The 15,378-nt window shown below is 43.7% G+C and overlaps 1 protein-coding gene across 2 annotated transcripts in view; it reads left to right on the forward strand.

The window, feature by feature from the left end:
- Positions 1 to 725: 725 nt before the first annotated feature.
- ANOS1 (anosmin 1) overlaps positions 726 to 15,378 on the forward strand; it is an 86,986-nt gene continuing 72,333 nt past the window's right edge. The window contains exon 1 of one of the 2 annotated variants that reach the window (XM_077927527.1): positions 726 to 1,227. In XM_077927527.1, coding sequence (XP_077783653.1) covers positions 982 to 1,227 — 246 coding nt within the window. In that variant the 5' untranslated portion in view covers positions 726 to 981. The remainder of the gene's footprint in view (positions 1,228 to 15,378) is intronic. The other variant, XM_028727728.2, reaches the window with a different exon arrangement.

Raw genomic sequence — 15,378 nt, forward strand, 5'->3', positions numbered from 1 at the left:
GACTCCCTGGTCCTGAATAGGGTAACTGTGCCCCTGAAGGACCAGGTGCGCAGCCTGGGAGTCATTTTGGACTCACAGCTGTCCATGGAGGCGCAGGTTAACTCTGTGTCCAGGGCAGCTGTCTATCAACTCCACCTGGTATGCAGGCTGAGAACCTACCTGCCCATACTTGTGGGTTTGTGTCATAGCTGTCAACGTTTTCCCTTTTTTAAGGGAAATTCCATTATTCCGAATAGGATTCCTCGCAAGAAAAGGGACAAGTTGACAGCTATGGTTTGTGTGTGGGTGGGTGGGTGAGTGGGGAATCATTTGGCGCTCCGCCTCAGGCAGCCAAACTTCCCCTCAGGCCCTCATCCCTTCGAGCCTTTGCCCCTTTGCCCGCGCGCTGCACTTGGCGAAGGTGCTCCGTCAGGTGTTTTGCGCGCGGCAGATGCACGATTCCCGCCCGCCTGGCTGGAGAGGGGCGCCCGTCTTCGCGGGAGCTTCGCAACGCTTCAGCCCATGCCGTGTGCAGCACGGCAGAAAGTTCTTCACCCGAAGCCTCCCGCCTTTTCAACAACGCCAAGCCCCCCCCCCCCCCATCCACAACCCATTCCCTCGCTTCAGCAGCACCGCCGCTCGCGCGACCTGCCTGCGGTCAGACACCCCGCCCCCTCCCGCCGCGCTTGCCACTCAGGCCTCCCGCAGCCAATCGCGCCGCCTTCTGTCACCCCTCTCCCCACCCCCTCCTGGGAGTGAGGGGAGGGCGGTGAGCTCGGCGGAGACTGGCGGGGGGTTGAAGAGAGTTGGATGGTTGAACTTTTTCTCTCGCCCCCCCCCCCCTCGCCGAGTTTGCTCCCCGCGCCGAGGCTGCCTCGTCTCGCCTCCTTTCGCCTCAGTGGCGCGCGCCGAGCGTCCTGAAGGCGGCTGCTGTCGGGGCTTCGCTGCTGCTCCTCCTCCTCCCGCGCTTCCTTCTCGCCGGCGCGCGTTATACACAAAGCCATGGGGTTTCAGGAGCCCGGCGTGCCTTTGACCCTTCTCCTCTGGATTACGGCTTCTTCCTGGGGCTGCTTGCCCGGCGTGGCGGCCGGCGGCGGAGGCGGCGCTGCTGCTGCCGCCGCCGCAGGAGAGGCGGCTCGCAGGCAGGACGACTCCTTCTCGGCGGCCAGCGTCTACGGAGCGAGGTGCACCTCCAGGTGCCTCAGCCTGCAGATCACGCGCATCTCCGCCTTCTTCAAGCATTTCCAGGTACGGGCGGCGGCGGCGGGGGGGAAAGCGAGAAGCTTCCCGGGCGGGAGGGCAGGGCGAAGCCTCTCTCCCTCAGCACTTCGTTCGCACCTGGCTTGCTCCAACTCGCGCGCTCCTCTCCGGGGGAAGGAAGCGCGAGGCTGGGTGGCTTCAGCCGGGAGAGAGGGAGCGGGAGGAAGGGGACGAGGGGACGTGAGGGGTCGCGGGCGGCACCTGCGCGCAAGGCTGAGGAGCCTCCTTCGCGTTTTACGCGAGTCCCGTGGAACGCGGCGGGATTTGCTCCCCGGGAGACACGCGTAAAGCGGGGGGGGGGGGGCCTCGGGAGGCGTTAAGCGTAGTGAGCGGAGTGCGGCAGTTGCCCCCCGATTTACACAATCCCAAGGGTCACACACACACACACACACACGTCTCTGTGATTCGTGTTTGCATTGAGCAGAAGGTGGTCAGTTACTCCGGATCAAGCCACGCAGATCTTGAAGTGGGGCGACAGGGGTGCCTGGTCTGACAGGGCGATCGCCGAACCTCTGAAAGCAGATGATTTACTCCTAAACAGTCACTCGCAACCCTACTAGCAACACACACAATTTTAAAAACAAATAAATAAGGGCTGGCGTCCCCTTTCCTTTCCGCGATGCCTGTTCACGTGTGGGACATATTTCCCATCTACGTTAGTACAGTAATTATTATTTTATCGGAGTGGCAAAGAGGTCTCTATTCTTTCTAGTGAGTGCGAGTAACTAGAGAGAGGTGGTTATTCTGGATTCACCAACCCATGATAAAAGTTTGTGATTTCCAGTCAGCTTCTTTCTTACTGGAAAGCGTTATGGCATGTCTATATTGCTTGCCTCCTGAAATTGCTGAAAAGGTAGAAGAAGGTACACAGGGGAACCTCTCCCTTGCCCAGTAAAACATTCAGTTCATTCTTACTGGTCCCTTTCAGTACAAGCCTGCAAGTGTCTGCATGTGTGAATGAGAGAGTCCTGGTAGATGCTGAAGTTGTTCTTACATTTCGCTGTGGTTGAATGCAGCCCTGCATTCTACAGTTGTGTCTTTGCAATAAGGCTCGCAACCGGTTTGCTAGTTGATTGGCCAAGAACAGTTTAGCACACAAGCTGCTTGATTCTTTTCAGAGTTCAGGCTGCCTGACTCTACTAAAATCACGGGCTTTAGATGTTCCAGCCTGCCTAACGCTGCGTAGGGTTGGGCTGTAAGTTCAGAAAACAGGGCACTTTGAAAAAAGGTGACCCCTGAAGGCAGGGAGGGAAGAAGTTAATTTCTTATGTGGATCTCTGCAGGTGTCCCATTTACTTTGCATTTCTTTCTCTGGCAGTTATTTTGATAGCACAGAGTGTGTAATGTAGCTTCTGTGCTTCCTGCCAAAGGCAATGTGCTGGAGCAATTCTCCCTGATCACTCACGTGCAGATCGTGTTTTGATTTTGCCTGGAAAAAGAAGCAGGAGACGATAATGGCTCAATTTTCCACCAGTGCTTTTGAATCCAAAAGCAACTGAATGGGTGGTGGTGATGTGATAATCAATAACTGTGTTTTCTGTAACCTACCCTAAGCATTTTTGCAGCATATAGTAACTTGTTTCTTATTAATGCACTCCTTTAAAAAGTAGGCAGATTTGATGGTACTGTGTTTTAGGTTGATATTCTGAAAGTATGAAGTGGTAAGATGATGGGACCATAAGCTACTTTATATTCAGAATTCATGTGTGTTGGGGAATAGTTTTTCCTTCTGTAAAGGTTTTCTTGATTTTCATTGTTTCAGAAATCCATTTATATAAATGTCCATTGTCAGACCAGAAGAAAAAAGATGCAGCAAAACACCCCTCTATGCTGCCTCTTAGAATATGGATGTTACATGCAACCATGGTTTTATTGTGTAGAATTACAAACACCTTGTACAGAATAGGTACTGATTTCCTGAGTGAGGGGGTTATTCTTGTAGCCTTCTGATCAGGCTTTTTTTTAATTAATAGAAAAAAATAAATCCAGGCTTTTCCTGCCATCACTTTCTATGCTTAAACTAGAGTTACTCTAAAAATCCAGATGAGCACAACCTCTGTGATCATGTGAGGCTAACAGCATAAGCCTTTATCTTGGCACCTACTCAGAAGTAAGACTCATTTTGCCCAATGAGGCTTCCTCTTATGTAATAGAATACGTATAGGACTGTGGCCTAATTGTATTTTTTCCCCAGTCCAAAGCTTGCTATCTAAATGCACATCTGTGTCTCATAATTATATTCCTTGGACCTTTGAACCTTGCTTCTTGTATGGGTATGCATGAATCTATTAGTGTTGTTTAGTTCTTCTTTACTTCCTGGCAATTCACACCATGGAACAGAATCATCCAGGTATCTGTTCTGCCAGTGCAGCTTGCATGAGTAGTTCTGGGATAACCAAGGCAGGGATAAAGGGCACCTTGTTTAACAAGGAGGCTATTTGTGTGCATCTCTTGCTTATTGCAAAGCATTCAATCAACAGCGTGGGAAGCTGCCGGGTGGGAGGGATGCAGTGTGTCCCCTAAGGCTACAATCCTATGTCCAGTTAAGTGTGCTTAAGCCTTGTTGAAATAAATAGGATGTAGGTGTGTTACAGGGTACAGAGTTGTAGTCTAGTTGTAGAGGGCACCTGCTGTTACATTTATACAGATGTGGCCTCTCCAGATTCTACAACAGAACATAGCATACCTTGTGCCACAGAGTTCTACTTTCATCAATTTGAGTAGATTTTATTTCAAAGATAAGAGCAAACTGGCTACTGGTAATTCCAATATGGACATATTTATCATATCCATAAGTTCTTCATTTTAAAATTCAGCACATATTGCTGACACAGTGACTCAGGAAGTCTGATAAATTAAAAGACTCTTGATACATCACGGTTGCTTGGTTTTTAAATAAACCCACTTTAAATACTTTCTCTGTTCACATGTGCTGGTATCCACTTTGTGGGGAGGAGAGTGTAATAATTGGAGTGGGCAGAGATAAGTTCCTGTGCTCATTTTGAAGGGTTTGGAGGAAAGCTATTGTATATAATTGAGCCTTGCTAACTGGTGGTGGGGAACATCAACATTTGTAGAGTATTTCTCAATGAGCTAAGCTCTCACATTAAATACATGCATAATGCACAGCACAATGTATATATGATTACTTATATTCCACGAAGTAGGCAAGAATTACAATACAGACTAGTCAGCAAAGATATGGCACGAGAGTACTCTCACTTACTACCTGTGACAAAATCCTGCTGACTCAATGAGAGATCGTACTAAGCAAATGTATACTGTATAGGATTGACTGCACCTGTTTGTATGGTGCTCTCTGTAGCACACTTTTAAAGGTAGAAGTAGACTTTGGTCCATTAAAGTTTATGCCATAGTGAGTTTTTTTAGGCTATAAAATGCTACAAAACCTTATGGTTCTTACTAAAGAATGGTTATGAAAGGTGCTATTCATCTGCTTTTGCATTTTTTCTTCTTTTTGCATTCATGGGAGAGATATCCAATGTTAGTCCTACTCAGAGGAGATGTAATGAAATCAATGGGTCTGCTTCTATTACTCTTAGTTTTCATTCACTTTCATGTTTTCACTTATTCTGTTTCTAGGTCTCAACAACCGAGTAAAGAATAAGATCTCAACCATGAACTGAATGAATTATAATAATTTCCCAGCATCCCATTTGCAAGTGAAAACTAACACATTCACTTTTTAGACAAGCTCTTCATTTGAATGCACAATGTATGTATGATGATTCCAAAGCACAGCAAAGCAAGACAAACAAAATCAAATCCAGACTAGGTGATGAAAAAGTAAAGAGATAGAGCTTGATTGTCATCCTTACTATGGACTTCACATTCAAGGAACAATCTGTGGTAGGGCAAGAACATTTCATCTGTCTATGAAAATGCCTACTTTTGTACTCAGTGTATTAATCTTCACTCAGGTGAACCAGAAAGAAGAAGAATCAGAAGTGCACTCTGTTGTTTCAAGAATGCAGGGTGTATAGAGCATGCACGCACCCCCCCCCCACACTGTAACCCATCTGCATTCATGATTAGTATAGTTAAGTATTGATTAGATAAAGATACACTAGATAAAAATTCAAACCAAAAACTGCCTTCTATGAACATGTCTTTTCTTCAAGAGATATATCAAAAGCTGGAAATTGTTAAACCCAGTTAATTATCCTGAAAGGGGATTAGTTAACCCCCCTTTTTTTTACTGTTGTCAGTTGGTTGTAACTCTTTTTGTTTTACAGTTTCACTGGCTAAAGGAAGCAATTTACACCAGCCAGTTCTTAGTGAAAGGCCTTTTTATGTGTGTGCTTTCTTGGCATGATTTCTTTCTGAAGTAAAAACTGCTGACAGAATGCACATTGCCAAACAATAGTGATTACATTTTAATTAGCAGGGTGAAATAAGCTGCAAATTACTCAGTTAGGACTTAATAACTGGTTGGTCTCTCCCCCCATGCAAATCAATTGCAAATCAGTGGCTTTAATCCTAACCTGTGAAAGAAAAATTCAATCCATCTAAATTATAGGGGATTAAATACTTCTAAAACTTGAAGCAGTGGTAATATACAAAAGGCGAAGTGATCTTGTTAATAAAGGTTAAACTTTCTGTTCTCTTTTAATTGAGAAAAGAGAGGAAGTGAAGAGGTATATGGCAAACATAACATTGTCCTTACTACTTGGGATATACAGGTGATGTCCTGGTCAAGCAGGTGTGGCCAGCATTGTTCTGTCATGCAAACAAAGGTAACTTTGCACTGTTACTTTACCATAGCCATTTCAGAAGGACATTTAAAGTGTCAATGATGCTGCAGTACAATAATCCACTACCTGTCTTCAGACTTTAAAAGAAGCGAAAACTGCTATAGCTTGAACAGCAGGACCAATTGTCTTATAGCAAGAAATACAAGACTTGCATGTTTCATCCTAAGAGATCTCTGATTCATCTGCACCAGTCTTTGATTTACTGTATGGAGACATTGCTTTGATGGCAGTTACTAAGCTGGTCTCAAAGGAAGTAAAGTAGGTTAAATGATGCTTTTTACTGGGCCACAATCTGTAGGGAATAGTATACAAGCTTTGGAGTTTTGTCAGAGCTGTTTTTTTAAAAAATAGTTCCATACATACACACTTTTTCTCTACATAAAATGCTCCGGAGGAATGGGATTGAACTGTTTGTGTGTTCTGTAATTGGTAAAAAAAGAATAGTTCAACTCAAGTAGTAAAATACCCCTGTGCACTTGTGAATAGCAATAGATGTGTGGCGCTGCAGGGCAGAGTACGGCAGATTACAGTTGGGAGAAAACATAGCTAAATCTTTGTCGCGTGAAGACGGAAATAGGTTGTGTTCTATTGTATTAGACATCCACATTGTGCAGAGGAAACTTCTGTTCACCTTGCATGGTCCAGTTGTTGTTCACATTCAGTTAGGTAGTTGGCATTGGGCCAAGGAGAATTGGGTAATTTCCCCTCTCAGTCCTGAAGCTCACTAGGGAATCTGAGGCCCAACCTGTGGAAGAAAGTTGTTCTGAGGCTAAAGTGGGATAATAATCTCCATGTGTGCCACTTTGAGCTCCTTGGAGAAAGATCAGGATTTGAGATACAGTGGTACCTCAGGTTACATACGCTTCAGGTTACATATGCTTCAGGTTACAGACTCCGCTAACCCAGAAATAGTGCTTCAGGTTAAGAACTTTGCTTCAGGATGAGAACAGAAATTGTGCTCTGGCGGCGCGGCGGCAGCAGGAGGCCCCATTAGCTAAAGTGGTGCTTCAGGTCAAGAACAGTTTCAGGTTAAGTATGGACCTCTGGAACGAATTAAGTACTTAACCCGAGGTACCACTGCATATCTACATGACAAATACAAGGCTATTAAGAACACAGCCATAGCCATAGTTTTCAGCCATAGTTGTTAAAATTGAGTCTCTTCTAAGATGTGAATGGCTTGTACTCTTCTTTAAGGGGTGAGATAAAACCAGGGGTCAGCAAGGCTTACTGGGCATGGGCTGGATCACTCCCGAGGAGATCCTCCATGGGCCGGACTAGCGCAGCGCAGCGCTGGAAATCGCATCTGCACATGTCCACTGCATCGGAAATTGCTTCTGCGCATGCCCAGACGCTGAAAATCACGGCTGCGCAAATGCGATTTCTGGTGCCTGGGCATGGGCAGAAGCAATTTCCGGAGCCACGGAAGAGAGTCCCATGCCACACTGTGCCAGTTTAGCACAGCGTGCGGGGACTTACCAAGCAGGCTGCTCAATTTGGGGGTGGCTCATGGGCCAGTTAAGCGACCCTCATGGTTGCCGACCTCTGGATAAAACCTCTTAATCCCTGCTTGGCTGTGAACCATATTGTAGTGTTTCTTGTGTCTAATCACTCCATATATCATTTTTGTGTCATACACTTCATAAATTGCTATAATCTTGGGAGCATGGCAATGAAATTCTAATTTGGATTGAGCTGCCTGGTTCTCTGTCATGCATGAAAACTCCACTAACTGTAGAGAAGCTTAAAGACACATGGTACTTTAGCACAACAGAACTTTCTGATTTTGTGGTTGGATGTTGTGTCTTTGTGGTGGTGCTGCTGCTGTTCTACAGCACTTTTAGCTTTTGGGGAAAATATTATAGAAATATCTTAACAAATGAAATAAAGGAGAGGTGTGTGGGTGTGTTTCTTAACTTTTAACAACTCGTTAATGTTTTCCTGTGTAATCTCTCCAAGTAGGCCCAAGACAGTAAAAAAAAAAGCCTTGAAGGGAAGCAATGAAAAGGAAAATGGACAAGCAACATACCTGCACTTCATGCTTAGTGTTTTTGTTGCTTTTGTAAATGTAGTCACTCTGGCAAGAATGAAACTATTTCACTTCCTGCCATGTATAGATCTCTGTAACTGTGTAACTGTGATATGCTTTGTGGTATCCATATGTAACTTAACCAGTGTCATGGATAGTTCTGTTGGTAGAGAACCAGACTCTTAATCTCAGGGCCATAGCTTTGAGCCACACATTGGGCAAAAGATCCCTGCATTGCAGGGGGTCGGACTAGATGACCCTTGTGGTCCCTTCCAACCCTACAATTCTAGAAAAATTTAGTTCTCTACATGGAAAAATTACTACAATTTAGCCACGTGTTCTAGATCAGGGATGGGCAGCCTGTGGCCTTCTGGATGTTGCTAAACTATAAATCACACCATCACTTACCACTGGCTATGCTGGCTGAGGCTGATAGTAATTGGAGCCCAACAACAGCTCAGCAACAGCTGGAGGGCCATAGGTTCTCCACCCCTGTTTTAGACAAATTGAAAAGTCTGTGTGTCTTGTCTAGAAGAGATGCCTCTGGAGAACCTTCAGATTTCAGTGTATTAGGCTTTTATAGGAATCTCTAGAGCCATGTAGTCTGCAGAGCATTGCTTATAATGTGATAAAATAGGAAAGACAGTATACTTAGCCCATATGCACAGGTGTGATCCAGTTCCTATTCCTGTGTTCTTTATTCCATTAGAGGAAAACCAGACTTTTTGAGAGTGGCAAAGTGCAGATGGATAGACATAGGCAGAAGAATGCTACCTAATAAATTACATTGTGTGTTATGTTGATTAAGTGCTAGGCATGCAGATGTTTCCATATAGAGTTTAGTTGTGTAGGTGGATTTCAAGGTTCTGGAGATAATCCAGAATAGATTTCTAAGATGAAACCTTGGATATATAAACTTGTTTGTTTAGGACAGACATCAGGGAATCCCTGACTGACTAATGTGAATTTGCTTCTTAGTATTTTTTGGAAATTCCGTACCTCCCTTGAATCTCATTTGTGTGATATTTTTTTCATTTTGTGTTGATGCTCATTGGGAGTCTGTGTAAGCTTTTACAAGAATGATCTTGGAAAAAGCAAACTTACAGAAGATAATAATTTCACTTGCAAGTGAACCTTGATGCCCCATTCCAAAATGTATGCATGTATTTATGTTTTTTTCAACAACTTATATATCCCTTAATATTGTAGTTTCTAAGTGGTGTACAATATATTTTACAAAAGAGACACCCTAGATAAAGTCAGTCAAAATGAATCATAAATCAGAATAACATGTAAAGTGCCTGCTAATATTTATTTCAACAATGCATTGTGACTAAGGCTTCACTTCTTCAAACAAATTTTTAGGACGCAGAGTGGAATCTGGACCTGCACAGTACTACATCAGAATATGTACTTAAATTCTCCCATGTTTATGTGAATTTGGGTGAAGAATTGGGAGTGGTCAAGCTGTAGAGGGAGACTATTTCAGGGGGAAATTTTATGAATGTATGAAGCTATCTTATAGCGAATTAGACCTTCCAACCTAATAGTGCCTGCTCTGACTAGCAGTGGGCTCCCAAGGTATTTTTCAGTCCTGCTACCTGAATCCTTTTCAATGGAGATGCCAAGGACTTAACCTGGGAACTTCTACATGCATGTTCTCTACCACTGAGGGTGTGTGCATGTTTGCAGATGTGTATAGTATGTGTGTGTACATGACTAAAGGACTTCTCTGAGCTCTATAGCATGTGCCACACTGCTCATGTGCTATATGTAAGATGCAGTTGTAACTCTGAAAATTGTAGCCTTGGTTTGAGATAGTCTTGGCCAGTGTTTCAAGGTAGTTTGAGGTAGTAATGATAAATGCAATAGTTAGCATTGTGCTCCCTTGTGCAAGGGAATGGGTTGCATTTTGTTGGGATCCTTGGTGCCCTAAATGATGCAGAAGAATTAAACACTTTATATTCTTATACTGTAAATCAGGCATCCCCAACCTGCAGCCCTCCAGATGTTTTGGACAACAGTTCCCATCATCCCTGACCACTGGTCCTGTTAGCTAGGGATCGTGGGAGTTGTAAGCCAAAACATCTGGAGGGCTGCAGGTTGGGGATGCCTGCTATAAATAGTTAACAAGCAAGTATGCACTTTCTTAGACTTAAAGTGCTTCTGAACAGGATTTTCCCTATTGTATAAGTTGTTAAAAGTTCTCGTAAAATGAGGGAGAGTGCCATTTCCATGATATCATTTATCTGAATTCTATTTTTCTTCTTCTTTCACAACATTTTTGGTATTGAATAAAAGGCAGTTTTCCTAAAAAAAAGGATAACAACTTTGGTTGGCCCTCATGGCCCTTCACTTCATCAAATCTGGCCCTCTTTGAAAAAAGTTTGGACACCACTGACTTAAGGGTTTGGAAGGGCATTAAAAAGGTGCTAAATGAACGGTGAATGATATTGAATGCCATAATTGCATTGCGGTATAATTCTACATCTACTATACATAGGCTAATTGAAAAATAGTAATTTATTTATCTGGAACATTTGTACCCTACTCTTCCACCAGAAAGGTCTCCCAGAGTGGCTTAAAGGTAAAGGTAAAGGGACCCCTGACTTTAGGTCTAGTCGTGGACGACTCTGGGGTTGCGGCGCTCATCCTGTTTTACTGGTCAAGGGAGCCGGCATACAGTTTCCGGGTCATGTGGCCAGGATGACTAAGCCTCTTCTGGTGAACCAGAGCAGTGTACGGAAACACCGTGAGTGGTACCTATTTATCTACTTGCACTTTGATGTGCTTTCAAACTGCTAGGTGGGCAGGTGCTGGGACCGAACAATGGGAGCTCACCCTTTCACGGGGATTCGAACTGCCGACCTTCTGAATGGCAAGCCCTAGGCTCTATGGTTCAGACCACAGCACCACCCGCATCCCTCCCAAAGTGGTTTACATACAATCAAATAGGATAAGACAGATCCCTGCCCACAGCCTTACAATTTAAAAATCCACGGCACACAAGGCAAAGGGACAGGGAGGGAAGGGGGGGGGGAATGTCACAATTTTCCTTGCCCTGATTTCCTCTGGTTGATCATGGATGTCTGGAGTAGGGAAGCCTATATGTACATGTATGGCCTATGTGATGAATCTGTCAAGGAAGCTAGGGAGAAGGACCATTCAAGAATTATTCAGCCATTTACTGTAAGTTCTAAGCTTGCATTCTGAAGTGGTACCAACCAAGCACATATAACTTTATTGCCAGGAAATGTAAGAATGGAGGGACACTGTTAGATTGGCATTTTATTGGGCATGAATAGTTCTTATATAAATCAATTCCTCCAAGACACTTTCTGATAATTATACCATGTGTTTTTAATTTGATTCATCCACCAATAAATAACCTTAAATGCATGAAATGCATCAGTATTGTTCATCATTTGTATGTGCAATAAATATCTCTACCTACCTTTGTGCTTTAGCTCAAGATTTAGATGCTCTACCTTTTCCATTTGCAGCGATCAATTTTGTCAAATACCATCAAATCATCACATGCCTGCAAAAAGCATACTTCATGATCTTGCAATTTAAATCTTTGTCCTTGGGCACTGTGATGAAACAAAATAGATGAGAAGAAGGTTGCTTCTTGTTCAAAAGGATTTTCTTCCATATTCCCGCAGATAGATTTTCTGTCATTCTTGGTTATGAAAAGAAAGGTATTGGAAAAGAACTTGAATGAATTTTTAAACTACTTGCACATTGCCTGGAGGCCTGTAGATATACCATGTATGCATCTGTGGGCAGTAACACTGTTGTGGATTTGGCTGGCTTCATCATGGTGAATGAGTGGCTAGGGCCTTTGTTTTCTCAGGGTTATGTTTTTAATGACTGTGGATGGTCCCCTGAATGGGCGATTCATTTTACAGGATTAGGGTCTCAGACCAGTGCTTTCCAGAGTTTGTGCATGAGTGAGCTGAGTGTGTCTGGCTGGAGCTAGCTGAAAGTGAGAGAGACCTGCACAAGTTGCTTTCTGATGTTTGCATATAAAAGTATACAATTTGGGATTTGCAACAATATTCCTCTTGCATAAACAAGTGTTCTTGAAACAGAAACTATAGCACTGCAGGGCAGGGAGGAGAAAGATTTTAGGAGGGGGGAAATGTACACATTTGTCTCTTCCCACACTTCTGAAATCTTTCCTGTTGTGCTGTGTCAGGGATGAGGATGTTGCATTTCACTTGCATCAGCCCACAGACAGTGGCGGAGCTTCATGCTCTGGCACGGGGGGGGGGAGCAGGTGGGGGCATGGCTGGCGCGCATCCGGGGAGTGTGGTGCGTGTCTTGGGGGTGTGACGTGCCATCTGCAGGGGCGTGGTGCCCAGCATGGGGGGGGGGAGGCAGCCGTGATGGCACCCCACTGGGATCGTGCTGCCGGGGGGGGGGCAGTGCGCTCCCTCCGCACTCCTCTTCCTCCGCCAATGCCCATAGATAGCATGACCAATGGTCATGAATGATTGTAGTCCAGTAATATCTGGACTACAGATTTCACATCCTTGTGCTAAATACTGCTAAAGTGCTCAGACTCAGGGGCAGAAAACTTAATAGCTATATAAAGAGATAGGAGTTCCCTGAATTTGCAGAAGCCAGTACTTTTTCTGACAGTGGCCCATTTCACAGCCAAAGTGATACGCATACCAACTTTGATATTAGAAGGAATGTGGGGGCACAACACTTGTTTGCATATTCCATGGCTGTATCTCAGATATACATTTGGTGTTCATTTGAAAGTCCCATTCCTCATTTTGAAAGAAGTGGAAAAAGACTTACATGGGTGGTTAAAATTTGATTAAACCACAGAGACCTCAGAAAGAAAAATAATTGCATGAGTGATAATTGGCTTGTAAATCTTACTCCCATTTTGGCTATACATACTAAATAATTTTGCAGACAAGCAACTTTTGTAGGCTGTTTTAATTTAGGGGTGCCAACTTGAATAAAATATTGGGGGAGCAGGTAAGCCCCACCCCACAAGACGCAGCACATACACACCATTTGAATGGCAATGCCCATCAACTTGGGTGGGGCAGCTCCCTCAATATCTTATTGGGGGAAGCTAAAGGAACCTTGGCCCCTAGAAGTTGGCTCCTATGACCTCCTCCCAGTTTTCATTTTTTGCACTTTACATTAAAAGTTAAAATGCACCCATACTGTGAACAGAAATATTTTCAGAAGGAGAGGGGATAGAAAATGGAAAATTTACTCTAAATGTAACAAAAAGCTAGTCTTCTATTATATTGCTTATAATACTAAGAATTAGAAGACAGCAATGGCAGATTCTGAAAGGAAAGAGTTCTACTTTGCCATAGCAAAAGTCTTGCCACCTTACAACTTGATGCATTAGACTGCAATCCTAACCCCACTTTCCTGGGAGTATGTCCATTGAATTCAGCAGGCTTCCTTTGAAGTAGACATTTTTAGAACAGAAGCCTGCCTGTGGTATTTATGAAGAACCCATTCCCTGATTCTTCCTAGTATTCCAAAGAAGCCTGAATAATTGCAGTCACACCTATCCCAAACATTGGGATTGGAAAGAAATGGCTGCAAGTATTGGACTGTGTGCAGAGGCTATGTTCTGACTGAGGCTATATTCCTATGAACCCTTACCCGGGATTTTGAACACTGTGGGACTTGTGTTGGAGGAAATATGTATAGACATGTACTGCAAATATATCTGACATATGAGCGCACACAGTTAGCAGATCTACAGCTGGCCCACCACTTACACAAGAGTTTGACTCCAAAGGTCCATGTACAAAGGCAAAATCATTCAAAGTCAGGAACCCCTGGAAGCACTTGCCTGTGAGGTTCAGACCTGCTTACTGGGAAGTTTGTAGGAGGGCCCTGGGACCCTCCGAGAGCATGGCAAGCAAGGAAAACCTCGGTGTGCAGGTGGAAGAAAAACAAGTAAATGGAGAACAGGGAATGGCAAGTTTCCCCTGCTCTCCATTTATTTATTTATTTTCTCCCTGCACAAGTTTGCATTCGCATATGTAAAGGGAATGCCAGTTGTGGGCCCACTGTAGCATTTTAGTTTAGCCATTTATAAGCAGATGACTTTGCTACATATTTTGTTTGTGTTTGAAGCCTCTAGTGTGGCAGCTTTCAAGGCAAGAAGAAGCAGCCTCTGCATTTGGATATTTATTGTGGTAGAATGTTCCAGGTGACCAACATATTCCAAAAGCAGGAGTGCTTCATCTGATTTAGTGAAAAGAGGCCACCGAGCTGTAAAACTATGCAGCTAGTTGCTACTAATCTGCAGCTGCAATCATTGTTCTCTTCTGTCATTCCTTTATAGGGAGAATAAAGGATTGAAAGCAGTCCATGAGATATTAGTTTAACATTACTACTGGCTAGGTTTTGGAAAAGGAAATAATAAATTCTTGGCTGGCACGGGGACTGCTAAAGTACTTCTGTTAACTGTATGTTATTTATGACATCCTCCTAAACTTTTATGTCTTCTGTTCCTGTCCATTCACAAGCGTTTGCATGAGTCTTATGTTTCACATTTATTTATATGTGTGCTTTAGTATATTTAAGATAACTTTATGGGTAGTTGCTGCTAACCAAAGAGCATTAGATTTTAAGATGACACGGTTTTAAGAGCTGAAGATGTAATGTGCTAATGAGGATAAGATCAGGGGAGGCGGAAATGTATATGTTTCTAAATATTTTGGGAGAAAGAATCTCCACCTTTAATGTATTTGGGAAGGTATTTATTTGACCATCCTGACTAGTCTGAGGCATGGTAATGACTCAAGAAGCACCTTTCCAAAGCACCACATGTGCTAGGGATAGTGCACACAATGTCAAGAGCTACAGCACCCTGTCTCTTATCAGTTACGCTTCAAAAAAGAAGATAAAAAGATCAAAGGAACTGGGTGGATGAACATATGGATTTTGCCTGCTAGTGCTCCATCCCATGTTATTTTACATCTGCTGTGAGGTATATGTCCAGAATTGTATATATCATTTTTTAAAATAAATAAAATAAAAGCTATATACTAATTATTAGGACTTCACACAACTCTGCCAGTCTACTCTCTGGTTCCAGTCTGCAGACCCCAGTCAAGATGAACTGCCCTGGGCCAACTTGGGACCACCCTCTGCACCTTGGGTATAGTCCCAAATTACTTTGTGGGCAGGGACTAATGTTTAATAAGGGGGGGAAAAACCTAATTAAACACACAACCATGATGGAGTGGGAAAGGAGTCATCGTTCCTCACCCTTGACTGAGCAGGGGGTTCAATTCTCCAGGATGTTCTTCACAAGTGGCTTAAATGTGGGGAATA

Source organism: Podarcis muralis, chromosome 4 (assembly GCF_964188315.1).
Source record: "Podarcis muralis chromosome 4, rPodMur119.hap1.1, whole genome shotgun sequence".
Lineage (NCBI taxonomy): Eukaryota > Metazoa > Chordata > Lepidosauria > Squamata > Lacertidae > Podarcis > Podarcis muralis.